Raw genomic sequence first — 18,407 nt, forward strand, 5'->3', positions numbered from 1 at the left:
TTTATTACTTTTCATCTTACATACTTAAAAAAATATTTTGGACGTTCAGAATGGTTCTTGTTCAACTCCTGGTCTTTTGGTAATGTCATTTTTATCACATTTTGATTTTGTCTTTGTTAGAAATGATCATATAATGCTTTTTTAAGAGCTGTCTGAAAAGTTCTATTTGTTTGGATGCTGTCTCTCTGTATGGTGATTTTCTTAGGTGCTCCGTAGGTTGGAACTGTGGTCTTCTGTCTGTGGCCTTTAGCAATGCAACTCCTGAGCGTCTTTAAAAAGAAAAACCTCGATCAGCTATGGAAATACATTTTTCTGATAATATTCCTTTCTCTTTATAAAAAAAAAAAAAGGCAGTTCCGGTGTGGTAATCTCCAGTAAGTTCTTCACAATGGTATAAAGGGCATATCAAAGTGTAGGCAAAGGGTTTGTTTGCGTTTATACAGAGATCAAAGCCTAATTTTGGCTACCCAGAAAACGAATTAAGATACGATATGAAGAAGAACTTCTAACATCAACATCCTCTGGAAGAGTCATTCCAGAAGATGATCATCAAAAAACTTCAACAAAGATCCTGGCGCTGTTGCAGTTGTAGCTGCATTTATCCCACCGGTTCCTGGACTTGCCATTGGAATGAAGAAGGAGATATCTAAGCTGGCCTGTGCATACAGTAAAACAACAAATTAGACTGGATCTATACTGTCGGAACTCAACCAAGAATTAGGAGAAGTGCAAGTTGCAGCGCTCCAAAATCTTGCGACTATAGACTATCTACTGTTAAAAGAACATATAGGATGTGAACAGTTCCCAGGAATGTGTTGTTTTAATTTGTCTGATTTTTCTCTTACTATTCAAATTCAGTTAGACAATATCCATCATATCATTGATAAGTTTTCACAAATGCCTAGGGTGCCTAACTGGTTTTTTTGGTTTCACTGGAGATGGCTGGTAATTGTAGGTCTGCTTTGGTTATGTAACTGTATTCCTATTATGTTAATGTGTGTATGCAATTTAATTAGTAGTTTAAAACCTATACATGCTTATGTTACTCTACAAGAAGATATGTCAAAGAAATAATCAATCTTCCCATGTTTTCTTCCGTCTGCTACTTCTATAGCTTTTCTTCTTCCTTCCTAATTACAACCCTTAAGTAGAATTCGTGCCTCATATCGAAATTACTGAGTATCATAATTCTTCCAAGTGGTAAAGATACCTCAAGACAAATGCTGGGCATAAAACCCACAGGGCATAAATCTGCAAAGAAGTAAAAAGCTAACCTTTTCAAACAATATTGCTTCTCTCTCACTTACCAACTTTACATTTCCCTGTATGGCCCCAGAAGATGACTGGTTAGCCAGAGACGGGTAAGATTCCTCAAGGGAGGAACAACCTAAGACAGGCACAGTTGCAGGGGGGCCATCAGGTGAGAAATTGGGGATCAACAGAGGTGAGGCTTAGAACCTCACCCCCCCTGTTTTGAGAGAAATCTGCATCCGTGGATGTTTTGTTGCCCTTGTCTAGCTTGGATTAGTACTTAGTCTGTAGGCACACACCTGATCATCTACATTTGCCCTCTTACAGCTTTTCTACCTTTATCTTGCATCTACCTACCACTTCAGCATTTTATTAAAAATAAAAAAATAAAAATAATAATAAGGGAGAGATGTGGGATTCACATATAAATCAGGTATAAAAATCAAACAAATATTCATATTTGACCTGATTGTTTATAGTTCATAATGTGTGATCAAAACTGAAAGTTTCTGTGATGACTGCCCTTGCACTGTTCACCATGTAAGAACTTATTCACTATGTAAGAATTTGTTCACCATGTAAGAACTTGTTCGTTATGCTTCAGAAGATTGGAGACTGTTGAGAATTAGGCTTGGGGTTGATTAATGATTGTGCATTGAGTCCCTATACAGAATTTTATTGTTGTTAACAACCATTTGATCAACAAATATGAGAGATGCCCTCTCAAAAAAAAAAAAGAAAAACCTGTCTGCATGGCAGCCCTGCAGAGGTTTTGTTTAGCCCTGTGCCTTGGGCTCCAGCACTGCAGCCAGCCTTGGGACTACCTTTCATGTGTGCTTCTTGACTTTGAGGAGTGCTGTGGTTACAGATTTTCAGAGTGCACTCTCTACAGCTGGGCTCAGGCAAACTTCCTTGTGGTCATCTCCTGTAAGTGAGCAGATGATTTTCGAGTCCAGTCTTTACCTGAAGGTGTGCTCCTCTGTGGGTCTTGGCCTCTCAGTCGCAATGAAGAAGAGGTCTCAATTCTGACTACCCCCGGGACAGGCATCTGGTCTCCTCGACCTGTGTGTTTGTTAAATCCAAAGCTAAGAACAGCAGCCATCTAATACTGCAGGAATGCCAACTTTTACTACCTTGATTTTTTTTCACCCTTTCTTGGGGATTTCTTGTTTTCTTTTGAGCTCAGCTGTGCATGTAAAAGAAGTTCTCAACCTTGCATGTTCACTAGCACCTGAGAAGCTTCTAGAAGTCCTGTGTCCGGGCTGCATCCCAGACCAATTCTATCAGAATTTCCAGGGTGGGACCCAGCATCAGGATATTTTTAAAACCTCCTAGGTGATCCCAGCAAAGGATGGAAACCACTGACTTAAAACAATGTTATTTTATTATTTTGTCCAATGATTTGTGTGTGTGTGTTGTGCATATTTATTTATTTTTCTGGTTACTTTGTCAGCAGTAATGGAAATAGAACTTGTCATTAGAAATTAGCCTGCTGTATTTAGGAAATAAAGCCCTCTTAAAATTTGGTAGGACAGAAACCAACCTTTATTAAGTTCCTACTGTGTGTTTGGCTTTGTGCTTAAGTCTTTCATGTTATCTCATTTAATCATCAGAAAAATCCTGCAAGTTAGGTGGTGGTTTACTTGTTTTTTTCAGGTAAGAAAACTGGTTTGGAGAAATTGAATAGTTCTAGGTCACATGGCTCACAAGTGGCAGAGCCAGACTTGGGCCCATGAGACGCCTGAGTCCATGTCCTTTTTTCTTACACTGTGGTATATGTGAAAGAGGTTTTTCCATACAAATTGGTTGAAATGCAAATATTAGCATTTGCGTTACAATAAGTTCCAGGTATCTGTTAGATTTTCTTTTTCAGAAAACTATATCTTCCCACAATTCCCTGGGTGCTCTACTCATTTTTATCTCACTTCTGATGAGATTAATCTGATTTTGACTAATAGATTTATTATAGAAAAATTTACCTCATTATAGTACATCACTTTACATACGTTTGGAGCAAACCATTTAGTTCTGCTTCTTCTCACTCTGTCATACCAAGAAGGGGGGTGCTTCTTATAAACAATACGTTTACTTCTCCTGTTCCAGTTTGCTTCCTCAGTCCACATGGAGGGCTAAGCAAGTGTGTGGTGGGGGGCAAAGGGGGTACAGGGGGTACAGGTACAGGTACAGAGCAGGGGAGAGGAGCTAGCACAAGGGGATGAAGATGGAGGTCCCCGAGTTCTGGGGTTCTCCATGGTGCCACATGACTTGGGTACTGGTGGAAAACTGGGACTCGGAGCTCTCTGGTCACTCCGCATGGTAAAGGCTGCTGAGGTGGTGCTGGTGTTTGGTGGGGGCCTCCCGGCCCTCTCCAGTGCTACAGGTGTTGGGTGTGCATACCCATTTCTTTCTTTCACCCTGCCTTGGCTTTGGCTCTGCAGTGGTAAATGATATCCACAGTTGTTGGAGGGCTTTTCTTTCTTCCAGGAGCCCAGAAGAAGTACTTCTCTGTTGGAATGTCTGAGTTAGGCTTTTCTGGAGCATGTGGATTTCATTGGATGTCAGCCGTGTGGAAACCAAACCACCTCTAAGTCTTTGTCTTTTTCATTGGCAGCTGGTCTTCTGTCTGCGTGTTGCAACCTCAGAAAACCAGCAGGATGGCTGCAAACAAGAGCAAGAACCAGAGCTCCTTGGTCCTTCACAAGGTGATCATGGTTGGCAGTGGAGGGGTAGGCAAGTCGGCTCTGACACTTCAGTTCATGTATGATGAGGTAAGACACACCAGGCCCAGACCACTGCCAGCATTGTCTACTGTAGCTGTGTCCATCTCCAGCTGTGTTTATGTGCCCATTCCCCCATGTGCATAGAGGATCATGGGGCAATTTTGTGTTAAGGTGGTTTCTGAATAATTTTATGGGGGTGTGATAAGATCTGGATTGCTGGTTTTCAGGTTGTAATTTCAACTGGGGCAGGGATGTGAGAGTCTCTGCTTGCATTTCTCTCTATGCTATACTTTGAGCTTCTTTCTGGCAGGAGCAAGGGAGGAAGGAAGGACTTCTATACAGGTATTTCTGAAGAACAGGTCTGATGGTGAGCTTTGTGACAGTCAATTTTGGGAGGAATTGAAAGGGAGAACTAAGTTGTCATAGACTTAATCTTTTCTCAAGTGATAGACATCAGGTTCTCCCTTGTTCTTCCATGCAGGAAGGTGAGGCTTGCACCATCCTCGCCCCAAATTTACATCACTTAAGGTGGATAATATGACTGGTGCTGGGTCCAGTGTGACAGCACAGTCTTGATTCTTGTGGCAACAGACAATCCTGCTTGATGGCCATTTGCTGCTACAGGCAGGGTGTTTAGATGAGAGTGTGAACTCCAGGCCTCTCATTTGCATCACATCCACATGGGCATGTGCTTTACAATTTGTGAAAGAAAAATGCTGTAACCACAGTTGGTTAAGGACATTAACACTTTTCACAAGACTCTCCCTCTGTCCATCTTTCTCTTACATTACATGGTGTTGGAGTGGCCACAGGCGTTTTTGGGATCTAGCTGAGGGAAGTTGAACTAAGGATACATTTAGCTGGAGCTTAGAGGCATATATTTATGTAGTTTACTACATTATAAGATCACTTTAGTGTGTGGTTAAGTTACTACTAGCAGTCCCAGTGTAGGAGTGGCTTCCAGGAATATTCCCACCGCCCAATGCGCAGACTCACCTGGCATTGTGATGGGAGGTGCAGGGCCGGGGTATATCGGGTATGGATGTGTCCTAGGACATTTGGCCCTGGAAATGTGTGGGCAGTTTAACGAGAAACAAGAGTCAAACACATGGAGCTAGAAACTGGTCTGGAAGGTTCTTTCAGATCTTGTGACTTTTTATAGGGAAGCTCAGTAGAGTTTTCCTAAATTTGACAATAGTCCTAAAACTTTCATTACTAGTACTGTCCAGTAGTTGTAAAGCTCAAAAAACCTTTCTAAACTAAATAAACTAAGCAAATTTGGGTCAACTATGCTAGAGGAAAGACTAAATTTTTTAATTCTCTATAGGAAATATTTCAAAACCATTGGCATATGACAAGATAATCAAAGAGTATACAGCAAATAAACAGAAAAGGTAGGAAGGTATTTTAGAGGTATGGTAGGCAGTTAATAAAAATGTCATTTTGCTGGATTTTGTGATATGTGATATTTGTATTTATTTTCTATTGCTGTATAACAAATTACCATAACTTTCGCAACTTAAAACAACACACATTTGTTATCTATGTTTCAGGGGTCAGGAGTCTGGCAAGGCTTTAGCTGGGTGCCTTGTGCAGAGTTTCACAAGGCTGCAGTCAGGGTGTGGCTGTGGCTCTGAGCTTAACTGATGCTCAGGTCCTCTTCCAAGCTCCCTGGTTGCTGGCAGAGTTGAGTTCCTTGTAGATTTAGGATGGAAGCCCACAGCTCCCTGCTACCTACCTTTCTATAGGTGATTGATACTGTGGCTGCCTGCTTCTTCAAGGCCAGCAGGAAAATCTCTCTGGTTAGCTAAGACAGATTTTTATATGAGGAAATGTAGTCATGGGGTACTCTCCCATGTTTATTGGTTAGAAGCCACTTACAGGTTCCTCTGCATTCAAAGGAGAGCATCAGACAAGGGCCTGATTCACTGGGGGTCACCTGAGGGAGTGTTTGCCACAGTATTTGTCCATTAAAAAAATTATAATAGATTATAATTTCTTTTCTCATTCTAGACATTTACTTTATATCCAATATTATATGTGTACATTTGTATTCTCTTCTTAAAGAGGGGCCCCAAGATGAAGAAGATTCAGACCAAAATTGTAATTTCTTCCTTGTCTTATATCTTAATAATGAGAAACTTTTGTTTTTGATGCTTGCTTTTCTTTATCTTATGTTAGGGGCCAAAGTGGGGAAATCTAGCAGAATCTGCTTAATTTACCTAAAACATTTTTGCATAAAAAGAAGAGAGGCAAGTTTGGTAGTCTGCTTTGTAAATCTATTATTTTTGCTTAATGTGATTTGCTTACTACAAATTCCTTATTTTTCTTCTATAACAGAGGCTGGGGAGGAAGAGAGGGTGAGGAGAAGAATTTGGAGGAAGGAGATAGGATTAGAGTACTGGTCTGTTCATGGTGGTGAGGTTGGGGAATTTTGTCTCCCCAGGAAATAACTGGCAGTGTTGAGATATTCTTGGTTGTCCCAGTGGGAGGGGGGATACTCCTGGCTCCTGGATGGTGTGGCCCAGAGATGCTGCAGCACACAGGAGGGACCCTGCAGTAAAGGGCTACCTGGTCAGAATGCCAGAAGTGCTGCTGTTGAGAAGCCTTTGACTGGAGGCAGAGTTGTGAGTCCAGGATCCATTCTGTTCAGCGCCACTGCTGACACCACAGGAGACTAAGAGAATCTAGTCTGGAGTTTTCATTTTTATTATGTATGTTTATATGTTTGTGTATGGCAAAGGAGGGGGAAAATACATGTAGAAGAATCAAGAGTCTTTTCTACTTTCTTTAGTTCCAAGGGGAAAGCTATGCTTAATTTTAGTCTGTTTTTCTCATGGATTAACATATTTGAGAACCAGAAAGCAGTAGTTATTGAAGAATTGGTATAAAAAAGTCAGAGCAAACGTACCGAATTTACCGAGTATCATAATTCTTCCAAGTGGTAAAGATACCTCAAGACAAATGCTGGGCATAAAACCCACAGGGCATAAATCTGCAAAGAAGTAAAAAGCTAACCTTTTCAAACAATATTGCTTCTCTCTCACTTACCAACTTTACATTTCCCTGTATGGCCCCAGAAGATGACTGGTTAGCCAGAGACGGGTAAGATTCCTCAAGGGAGGAACAACCTAAGACAGGCACAGTTGCAGGGGGGCCATCAGGTGAGAAATTGGGGATCAACAGAGGTGAGGCTTAGAACCTCACCCCCCCTGTTTTGAGAGAAATCTGCATCCGTGGATGTTTTGTTGCCCTTGTCTAGCTTGGATTAGTACTTAGTCTGTAGGCACACACCTGATCATCTACATTTGCCCTCTTACAGCTTTTCTACCTTTATCTTGCATCTACCTACCACTTCAGCATTTTATTAAAAATAAAAATAATAATAATAATAATAAGGGAGAAATGTGGGATTCACATATAAATCAAGTATAAAAATCAAACAAATATTCATATCTGACCTGATTGTTTATAGTTCATAATGCGTGATCAAAACCGAAAGTTTCTGTGATGCCCTTGTACTGTTCACCATGTAAGAACTTATTCACTATGTAAGAATTTGTTCACCATGTAAGAACTTGTTCATTGTGCTTCAGAAGATCGGAGACTGATGAGAATTAGGCTTGGGGTGGATTAATGATTGTGCATTGAGTCCCCTGTACAGAATTTTATTGTTGTTAACTGTTAACAACCATTTGATCAATAAATATGAGAGATGCCCTCTCAAAGAAAAAAAAAAATCAGAGCAAAGAAAGGATAGAGATGAAGTGATTTGCATTCGGAAAAGTCTTCAGTTGGTTTTCTAATGGGAAATAACAATGATGTCTGATAGAACCTTTGGTGGCGATAAAAGTATCGTGTGCAACCGTGCGATGTAGACTGTCTAAAACGTGGCCAGTGGCTGCTGTATTCGGTGGTATGGTTCCAATTATGATTTCAGAGCTTTAAGAGACCTTACCAGTGATTGCTAAACCTAGTTTAGCATAGACTTTCCTGGGGTACCTTTTTAAAAAATACCTTCTGAAACCATTTCTGGAGTTGAGAACTGGGAATCTTTGTTTTCATGAAGTTCTCCTGGCAGTTAGGACGTTTGGCCAGCTGTCGTCACTCCTGCCTGAGAGAGCAGCTAGTCAATCCTGATTTCATAGAAAAGAAACAGAGTCTTGTATTTGGGGGTGCCAGTTGTGCAAAGCCTCATGGGCCATTCATACTCTTTTTGTTCCTCATTCAATGCTTTACTCTTAATTTAAGAAGTTTAGTTTATGGTAGAATTGCCTTGAAATTTGGATTATGGAAGGAGCTGCAGACCCAGAAGTCTTTATTTTTGTCTAAATTCTGCCTTTGAGAAAAATTGGATTTTAATCTTTTTATCCTTGGCCTAACATACTTGAAGACTTTTAAAGCTATTTGCCATTTATGGTGAAGTGAGGTTAGTGTTGAGGAGACAGGCAGCAACCAACCAGTTCATCCCTTCAGTGGCTGGCAAAGTCAGTTCAGACATGGCTCAGGAGGAATGGGTCTGTGTGGCATCCTAGGTTTGTGCATCTTGGACATCTCAAAGTGAGTCACACACAGTCCTGCCAGGCCAGTGTTATACAGTTCATCTTAAAGAATACCAACACTTTGGGTATTTTCTATTTCTAGTGGAAAAATGTAAACATCAAGTGTGTAATCTCATGTTCTAATAATAGGCAAGCTTTTTTATTAGCACAGAGGTATGCAGTCTTATTAGGGCATTCTGACTTCCAGTGTCAAAGGGGTCAGTGGGACTCATACTGGTTTTAACCTTGAGAGCTCAGAAATATCCAATTGAGATGCTTTATGATGGTATTCAGAGATTTGCACTGGGCAGGGTTTTTTTTTTTTTTGTCCATGTATTTGTCTCTTGGGAAAGGAGTTAAAAGAAGGACACTGTTGTGAGCTTAAGCAAATTTTCACATTCTCTCTATTTTTTAAGGTAACTATTAGTTTGAATGTAAGAGAAACTAATACTAAAAATCTTTCAGCATTTTGGTTTTTAGATTTAAAATCATTTGAAGTAGTAGGGGCTAATTGGCAATACAAGGTTTTTTTTAAAGAGTATTCTTCAAAGGGCCCAAAAGTTCATATTGATATTTTCAATTCAATTTTTAAATTTGTAAAAATTTACAGTTTTATTAAGATGTAATTCATATACAATGAAATTAACTCTTTAAAAAGTAGACGATTTGGTGATTTTTAGTATATTCACACAGATGTGCAGCCATCACCATTACATAATTTTAGAACATTTTCATCACTTGAAAAAAAAAAGCCCTACACATCATCAATCATTGCCTATTACTTCTCCCCCCTCCTACTCCTCGTACCTGACACCCACTTTCTGTTTTTACAGTTTTGCCTATTCTGGACATTCATATAAGTGGAATCATCCTATACATGACCTTTATATCTGGCTTCTCTCACTTAGCATGATGTTTTGAAGTTCCTCCAATTCATAGCATGTATCAGTACTTAATTCCTTTTATTTAAAAATTGAGATGTAACTCATATTACCCTTTTAAAGTATACAATTCAGTGGCTCTTAGTATATTCGCAAAGTTGTACAGCCATCACCACTATCCCCAGAACATTTTTATCACTCAAAAGAACCATTTCCCTCCCCTCAACTAGCAGTCACTCCCCATCCCCTCCCCCCATCCTGGCAACCAGTAGTCTGCTTCCTGTTTCCATGCATTAGTCTATTCCGGACATTTTATATAAATAGACTCATATAGTATGTGACTTTTTGTGTCTGGTTTCTGTTGCTTACCATAATTTGTCAAGGTTCATCATGTTGTAGTGTCAGTCAGTACTTCATCCCTTTTTATGACTGAATAATATTCCACTTTCCTGGATATGGCAGGCAGTTTTGTTTATCCAGTCATCAATTTATGGGCATTTGGATTATTTCTGTTTTTTTGGCTACTATGAATAATGTTGCTATGAACATTTGTGTATGAATTTTTGTGTAGATGTATGTCTTAAATTGTCTTGGTTATATATCTAGGCATGAAATTTGCTGGGTCATATGGTAACTCTATGTATAACCTTTTTGGAAACTGCAGAACTGTTTTCCACAGCAGCTGCACCATTTTATAATCCCCCTAACAATGTATGGGGGTTCCTCATCCTCATTACCATTTGTTACTATCTCTCTTTTTGGTTATAGCTTCCTAGTGGGTGTGAAGTGGCATTTCATTGCAGTTTTGATTTGCATTTCCCTAAGGACTAGTGATGTTGAGCACCTTTTCATGTGCTTATTGACCATTTGCGTATCTTTGGAGAAATGTCTATTCAGATACTTTGCCTATTTTTTAATTGGGTTTGCTTTTTATTGTTTAATTTTGTTCTCCCAGGGTAGCTCTTTGGCAAATACATACATACATGCATCATACATACATGTACATACACATACATATGAAGGTATCTATTTGTAAAGATACACAATTCTGTCTCTCTATGTATATATATATAGATATATATGTATCTTATTCTTTATCCTCCCTATTTTTCTTTTGAAAAAGTAGTTTCTTCTGGTTGATCTTTACATATCTGTACATAGTTCTTGTCCTCATTTTTTCTAGCTGCATAGAATTCCTTTATGTGGACTCCTGTTGCTGCATATATGGGTGGTTTTTAATCTTTTGCTGTCACATAGAGTGCCACAGTGAATACTTTATATATTCCTGTGCAGGTGTTTCTGTAGATTAGATTCCTAGGAGCAGGATGGCTGGGACACAGCATAAGTGCTTCTCTAGTTGTACAAGATGTTGCCATATTCATCTCCATAAAGACTGTACTCTTCTCTGCTCTCACTAGCAATGTAGAAGAGTGCCTTGCCACAGAGTGTGTTGTCAGACTTTGGGATTTTTGCCAGGCTGGTAGGTGAAAAATGGTACCTCAGTATAACTACAGTTTTAATTTTCTTTATTAGTGAGGATGAATATCTTTTCATATGTTTAACATTGTACTTGTTTATTTTTTGTGAATTGTTTCTATGCATTGCCACTTTTCCCCACTGGATGGTTGATCTGTCTCTCGCCCCCTGTTCCTAGGAGCCATCTGTACAGAGCTCCTTGTGACAATGGGTTCACACACTTCTTCCCTGTTCATCATTTGTCTTTGTTTATAGTATGTTTTGCCATTTGGAAGCATAAAAATGTTCATGTAGTCTAATTTATCAATTTTTTTTTACATGGCTTCTGGATTTTGAGTCATAGTTAAAAAGGCCTTCCCTACTTCAAGGTAATAAAGGGATTTCACCATGTTTTCTTCTAGTACATGAGGGGTTTCTTTTTTACATGTAATCTTTGATCATTTGGAGTTTATCATGTTGTATAGTTATTTAAGCCTCTCAGTACCTCTTGCCAAGTTACTTTTCAGACAGGTTTTGTACTTCTGTTAATTATGAATAAGAGCTCCTGTTTCTCACCCTTGTCTGTGTTTGTATTATAATTTTATACTGACAGTAATATTGTCAAGTATTCTGCTCTATGCTTGGACTCCTCAACTGTAAAATAAGAATATTTAAAAACAAAATAAAAAATTGTAGAACTGAGAACAATAAAGAACAGAAATGCTATATAAGGAGTTACTTTTATTTTCTAGTGCCTTCCACATAACTGTGATAATTAGGGGCATTCAATAAGGAGTTGATTATAAGCAAAGTTCCCATATATTAAAATGTATTTTTTGGCAGATTTTACTTACCTTAACACTTTGTTAATTACTGATAATGTTGCTTATTTCCTCAGTTTGTAGAAGACTATGAGCCTACCAAAGCTGACAGTTATAGGAAGAAAGTAGTTCTCGATGGAGAGGAAGTCCAGATAGACATTCTGGACACGGCTGGACAAGAGGACTATGCAGCCATCCGAGACAACTACTTCCGCAGCGGGGAAGGTTTTCTCCTTGTGTTCTCAATCACTGAGCATGAATCATTCACAGCAACTGCTGAGTTCAGGTGTGTTTGAAATAAAAATAGCCTCCAGCCTAGGAGGCTTTTGGCCTTCCTCCATGTTTTAGGCTTGGAGACTCTGTTGTCCCTAAAGAGCATGAAGCCATTTCATGTACTCAGGATCCTGTAATTTTGTTTTCATATATATCCTGATAGACAGTGATTGATGAGTTAGCTATCTTTATCTTTTTTATAATTTTGCTGTGAAAGTAACAATTTTGATCTATTTGAGATTTATGAAACATGGTCCGGGAGTGAGAGATATGAGTCAGAATGACCGATAGCTGTTCCTGGAAGGACTAATAGCATGGTGGGGTGAGAAGAACCCAGCCTTAGAAGCAGACATGTCTAGATTTGAATCCCTGTCACTTAACCAATTTTACAGCCTAATTTATTAATTTTTTCTTACATGGCTTCTGGATTTTGAGTCATAGTTAAAAAGGCCTTCCCTACTTCAAGGTAATAAAGGGATTTCACCATGTTTTCTTCTAGTGCATGAGGGGTTTATTTTTTACATGTTATCTTTGACCCATTTGGAGTTTATCATGTAGCATAGTTATTTAAGCCTCTCAGTACCTCTTGCCAAGTTACTTTTCAGTGGGTTTTACACCTTCTGTTGATGATGAAGAAGAGCTCCTGTTTCTCTCCCTTGCTTCTCATCCTCGGCAGCTTTCTTTATCTGAAAATGCACTTATTAGTTATAAAATGAATGCTTTAGACTGTGGGAATGTTTAATATTTTTTAACATTTGGTTTTGATTAATAATTTTAGATGACTGATTATTTTTAGTAGAGCTAAAATTTGATGTGCTACAGTAATGGTTTTTTAGAGATGTTTTTGAAGTACTTTTCCATAGGCCTTGAAGTATTGCCTTTCATTTTTTTCCCTATGTAGTGGAAAAATAATGCCCATGATAGTATGATTGCTGCCTAACATAAGTGACCCCCTTCTGTTTCCTGTAGCATTTACTGTATCTAAATGAAAGCTATTTTTAGGGGGAGAAGGGGAGAAGGTAATAGACACACAGAGATATGATTGAAACAGAGGCTTCACAAAACTGTACTTACCTTTCCTACTTGAGATGCCTCCTCATGTTTCTGTTCTGTTTCACCAGGGGAAAAAATGATTGTTTGTGACCCACTATATTGACTCTATGATCTAATTAATAGACTACCATCTTCTCTATAAAGAACACTGATTTCATAGCTTTCATTCTCACAAAGAATTCATAATGATTTTTTCAGGAATCAGTAAACATTTTATGTGTGAAGACACTTGTTTTGGCTTGTTATACCAGTGGTTCCCAGGTTGAAAAACAATTAATTTTTTTTTGTACCTAAGTGTAAACTGGGGGCTCTGTTAAAATGCAGAACCCTAGGCTCTCTCATCCAAACACTGACTGCTGTAGGACTACTGTTGGGCCCAGAAATCTGCATTTGTAACCCCTAGGTCCTGTTGCTGCAGGCTGACTGAGGACGAGACTTTAAAAACCCTGGCTAGGTTATGCCAGAGCCTAGAGCAGGCTGCTTTGGAAGCACAGCAGTGTCTCTTCTGCCCCAGGAGAGCCTTTCACTGTAGAGGGTCATAAGGGTGAGTTCTTCCTTTCTCTTTCTGAGCTGCTGTATCTTTGATACTCCACCTTAGGGAACAGATCCTCCGTGTTAAGGCTGAAGAAGATAAAATTCCGTTACTCATCGTGGGGAACAAGTCTGACTTAGAGGAGCGGAGACAGGTGCCGTCGGAGGAGGCCAGGAGTAAGGCAGTCGAGTGGGCTGTGCAGTATGTGGAGACGTCAGCCAAAACGCGGGCCAATGTGGACAAGGTGGGCATGCTCCCTGTGTGTCCTGGAAGTAGCAGAATTCAGACACTCAAATGTTTGGTTTTGAGGGGACCATTTGTGGAAACTAAGGGAGGACTGATTTTTCCAGATGTTAAAGCCATTATAATAAGAAAAACTGAGAGGATTTGACTCTGGATTTAAAACAAAGCAGAAGTTGGTTCACTTGTCATGAGCCTTTGTTAGCCTCTGCTTCATGTTGGCACGGCCCTTTGGAAGTAGGCCAGGTGGGCCCATGCTTTGGGAGGACTATGTCAGCAGTGGGGTCATGAGAAGCTTCCCTAAGCACTCACCTTCAGGAGCCTGCTGTTCAGCTGCAGAGCTGGCAGCATGTGGGGCTGTGTCCTAGGAGTTTCCCCAAGGAACCATGATGGCTCTCGATCCTGCTCTCAGTGAGTTTTTGGTTGGACTTATTCTTTTTGTCTTTCCATCCACTGGCAGAGCCAAGTGTTCCGTGTTTGTAACTTAGTCTCTAAGTAGTTTGCTCCAGGAATCTCTCTTCTCTCTCTCACTCATCCCTAGCATGCTTTCTCATTCAAATCTCCAAAGCTAAGAAAAGGACAACATTGACAATGAGGAACATCAACAATTTGAAAATCCACCTTCCAGTGACCGCTATTGTTAGGCCTTTAAAAAAAATAAGGCTCAAGTGGTTGTTGCACAGCTCAGATCCACACCCCAAGAGATGAGGCTTTCCCTCTTGCCTCACCTTGTTCATTAGCTCTTACTTCATGATCCACAGCCTTATAAACCTAAACACGCACCACTTCAGCAGCCAGGCCATGGCTGTGTCTGCTCTGTGCTGTGCAGCCTCGGCATCTGGATCTTTCAGACCATTTCTGAATGTTCTCTTTCTTATGGAAAATAGTTCACCTTTACTTCTTAACCTGAAGAGGGAGAGATTTGTAACCATGCTTTGCTTTAGCTTGAAATGATGCTAGAAGGACATTGATGTTGAGAATGGTGGCATTGGAGGGGTCTGTGCAGAAGCACTTTGGCGGCATATAGACAAGGTAAATCTTCAGCTGTAGTCTGCAATGTGGAGTTATGTTTACCCGTTAGCTATTCTTCATAATATTTCTCAACTTTTATGTTGATTCTTGTGCTATTGCAAATTTCTTTCTATCAAATTGTTTCCTAGCTATAGAAAACACTCATGAAATGCAGACGCACACTTCACTTAAAACATCAGGCTGGCTTTCTTGGTAAGGCACTGTTGGTGTGTATTTTTGTGATGGGATTTGGGGTGGGGAATGGGACTGTAGCTCGACTGCTTGGCGTCTCCCCTTCCTCCACTGGACTGACTTGACCTGCCAAACACGAACCAGCAGAACTTAGGACTGGCAGCATTGTGTTCACTTGTGCACAGTTACACGAAAGGAGGTTATTGATAAGATCAGTCAGTGAACTACTTTGTCATCATTTTAAGTTGGACACCCTCCATTTTCCTCCTCCTCCCTTTTGCTGTTAGAACAAAAAGAAAAACTTGGAAAATTTGAAGCTGTTCACTGTTGCTGTTATGGGTGGGGTGCTTAGGCCAGATGGTGGGGGGTCCTTTTCTGTACCTAGGGCTGGTGGCAAATGCACGTGGCATCCCACGCTCAGGAAGCTGATAGTGCTTTTCACCCAGAAGGAAGTGAAAGTAAAATCTGCTGGTGGCTTTGTGTGAATGTCCCCAGATGAAGGCTTGCCTTCAGCCTCACACTTTCATTCCTAATGTCTTGGCCATTCCTCATGCAGAATCTGGAATGTTCCCTGGAAGGAGGCATAGTTTGTCTGCTTGGATCTAATCAGTACTTTGGCATGATTCAGCAGAGGGCAAAACCCAGACACCTGTGTCTGACGCTAACCCAAACCTAAGCCCCAGCCTGGCACTCAGAGGGCAGTCTTGGCAGCTCTGGGTAATGGTCCTTCCCACTGACATCCAAGAAACAAAGGGGGATTTTGTTCCTGAGATTTAGGGTAGCAGCACAGGTGGGGAGGGGTGGTGTGACAGAACTTCCCTCCTCTCAATTTCCCACTTTCATAGCACCGGAGCCTTAGTTCTTTACAATTTATCCCCTCCTTCCCAAGGCCACTGTGTGGAGTTGTGCTGGAAAGTTGTCATGCATAATGATGTTCCTGCCTTTCTAGGATCAGTATTAAGGATGAAAGCAGTTATGGTGATACACGAGAAAGCCCCTAGTAGTAGGGAGCCATATCATCCCTTTTCTGATAGTTGGAAATGCTAGTATTTTTACATATGTATAGTATTGGTATATTTCACAAACTGTTGTAGAATTGTTCTGATATTTTACCCTTTATCATACATGTCATAAGAAAAGATTGTATCCTTTTGAAATAAGCTGTTGAATGGTGGTAATAATATGATGCTTCTGTCCTTAGCTTGACCCCATTGAATGATGTGGGAAGAGATGGTTACTTTGTATAATTAGAATGTTTTTAATGTGAATCATTCTTACTTGCTCTAGACCTTTTATTTTTGATAACACATAGTTTATAAAAGTAAGTTTGGCTCTATGCTTTAAAATGTAAGTACACATCCTGCTTAGTTGAAATTGCTTCATTGATCATTAAGTGGCTTGTTTCTCCCTATTCTTTTTACCTGCGCTCTCCACTCCAGGTGTTCTTTGACCTAATGAGAGAAATTCGAGCAAAGAAGATGTCAGAAAACAAAGACAAGAATGGCAAGAAAAGCAGCAAGAACAAGAAAAGTTTTAAAGAAAGATGTTGTTTACTGTGAATGCCATGTAGTGGGTGAAGTCGTCTCTTCTAGGGACACAGGATGGCTTGTTAAGAGAAGCATGGAGCCAACTTCTTGGTGTGTTCTCTGCTCTCCACAGCCTCACGCATACTGTTTTAAATGGGAGAAAATGTTTGTGAATCAGTGTCTGGCAGAAGAAATAAGCCCTTGTCCATGCAATGGAGTGGCTCCTTTCTTGGGGAGGGGAGGGTGTTGGAGTTACCTTCATTCCCTCCTCCCGCCCTTCCAAAAGCTTAGTCACGTTTATAGTGCTGTAGGTAGGACAGAGTCCAGTATTAATTAAAAAGACAAAGTACTGTCATAGCATTTTTTTTTCTCTAGTTTTGTAACATTACCATCTTGGTTTTGAAATAAAAATGTCATATTTTATTAGGGTTGAGGAGAGAAGTTGGGTAAGACACTGCAGCTCTTAACAGCTTAACAGTAGTACTCTGAAAAATCCATTCAGCTCTGATGACATGGGAAAATTCAGACATGTTTTGGATAAGTTTCTTGGCAAAACCCTGTGAACTCAAAGTACAGCTAAAAAAATGAATTTGAATTGGGCCAGATAGGTTAGTAACAAGGTCATAAATCCTTCTCACAAATGGGAAATGAGGGTTATATTCTTCCTATTTAATTATTGGCCAGTTATGGTCTTTGCTGTCTGCTTTTCTCCTGCAGCACCCTGATTCTTGTATAGGTGCTGCTTTTTAGAAGTTAAGTGAAGACTCAAGAGTAGTACACTTCATAAATGATACACTTTTCTAATCAGATTAAAAAAATGTTTTTGCTTAGTATTTTTATTGCCAGTTGTATGGTTAGGCCCCTCCTTTTCCACTGGCAATCTATTCTCTGTCCTCCTGATGATCCTCTCTCTGCATGCAGAGGTTGAGAGAGCTGCTTCTTTGGTTTTTTACAGTGTAATGTGAGTTGTTGTGAAGAATGGGGTGAGTTAAGATCATGTTATTGATTCAGGAAGCCAGAGCCTGTGCCAGATTACTGCTTCCTCTCACGGAGCTGCTCTGTGATTCTAAATTGAAAGGAGGAGCAAAAAGAGACATCCGTTGCCGTCTAATCTCTGTGAATTGGTTGCTGTTTCTCATATAATTTTTTCTGAGACAGTCATATAGTTACTTAATAAAAAATTTTTGTTGATGAGATATTTTAATCTTTCTTATATCGATAGTCTAAATTCAGCAATCAGAAAATTTTTCACTAGGAAAAAGTATTGTGATAAAAAGCCAGTATTCAGCACATTTTTCCCCATTTCTCAGAAGTGACATTTCACATATAGGTGCCAAAAGTGAACTTGGGTGGGGAGAGCAGGAACCTTTTAAATTTATGGTTATTACAGAAATTACAGAAATTGTCATCTGACTGGAAAACAATCTTGTATCACCTCCCAAAGAATCATGGACTTTTTTGAATTAAAAAAGCAAATATACTTTTTAGGGTTTCAGCCTTTTTATTTTCTTTTTTTTCATACCTGTGAAATATAAGTATTAAAGAAATTGACAGTGAGCTAGTCATTGTTTATGTTAGATGTTCTGCAATATCAGACAAATTTTGTTTCACTTAATCCTTTGAGTTGGGCTGTGGGGAAAAAATCACAAGTGAAACCAGTGATTTTAACTTCATCTTTCTTTTGGGAGAGATGACTATTCTTTCTGATTAAAATTTGAAAAGTTGAAGGTAATCACAGCCTTGAGGATTTTGAAACAACCTTTTTCTTTTCATTCTAGTTTGCCACCTGTTTGATACCAGTTCTGGTCAAAAGTAGGTAGATTTGAAATATGTACAAGTAAATTAATGACGGTATGAATTGTCTCATGCAATGGAAATTATTCTTGGTGTATGCTTTTAATATATTTCTAA

At 39.6% G+C, this 18,407-nt stretch overlaps 1 protein-coding gene across 4 annotated transcripts in view; it reads left to right on the forward strand.

Moving 5' to 3' along the window:
* RALB (RAS like proto-oncogene B) overlaps positions 1–17,981 on the forward strand; it is an 83,401-nt gene extending 65,420 nt beyond the window's left edge. For all 4 annotated transcript variants that reach the window (XM_057505712.1, XM_057505711.1, XM_036886627.2 and 1 more), the window contains exons 2-5: positions 3,863–4,019; positions 11,747–11,955; positions 13,594–13,771; positions 16,410–17,981. In XM_057505712.1, coding sequence (XP_057361695.1) covers positions 3,906–4,019; positions 11,747–11,955; positions 13,594–13,771; positions 16,410–16,529 — 621 coding nt within the window. In that variant the 5' untranslated portion in view covers positions 3,863–3,905 and the 3' untranslated portion in view covers positions 16,530–17,981. The remainder of the gene's footprint in view (positions 1–3,862; positions 4,020–11,746; positions 11,956–13,593; positions 13,772–16,409) is intronic.
* Positions 17,982–18,407: the final 426 nt, after the last annotated feature.

Source organism: Manis pentadactyla, chromosome 8 (assembly GCF_030020395.1).
Source record: "Manis pentadactyla isolate mManPen7 chromosome 8, mManPen7.hap1, whole genome shotgun sequence".
In the NCBI taxonomy this organism is placed as follows: Eukaryota; Metazoa; Chordata; class Mammalia; order Pholidota; family Manidae; genus Manis; species Manis pentadactyla.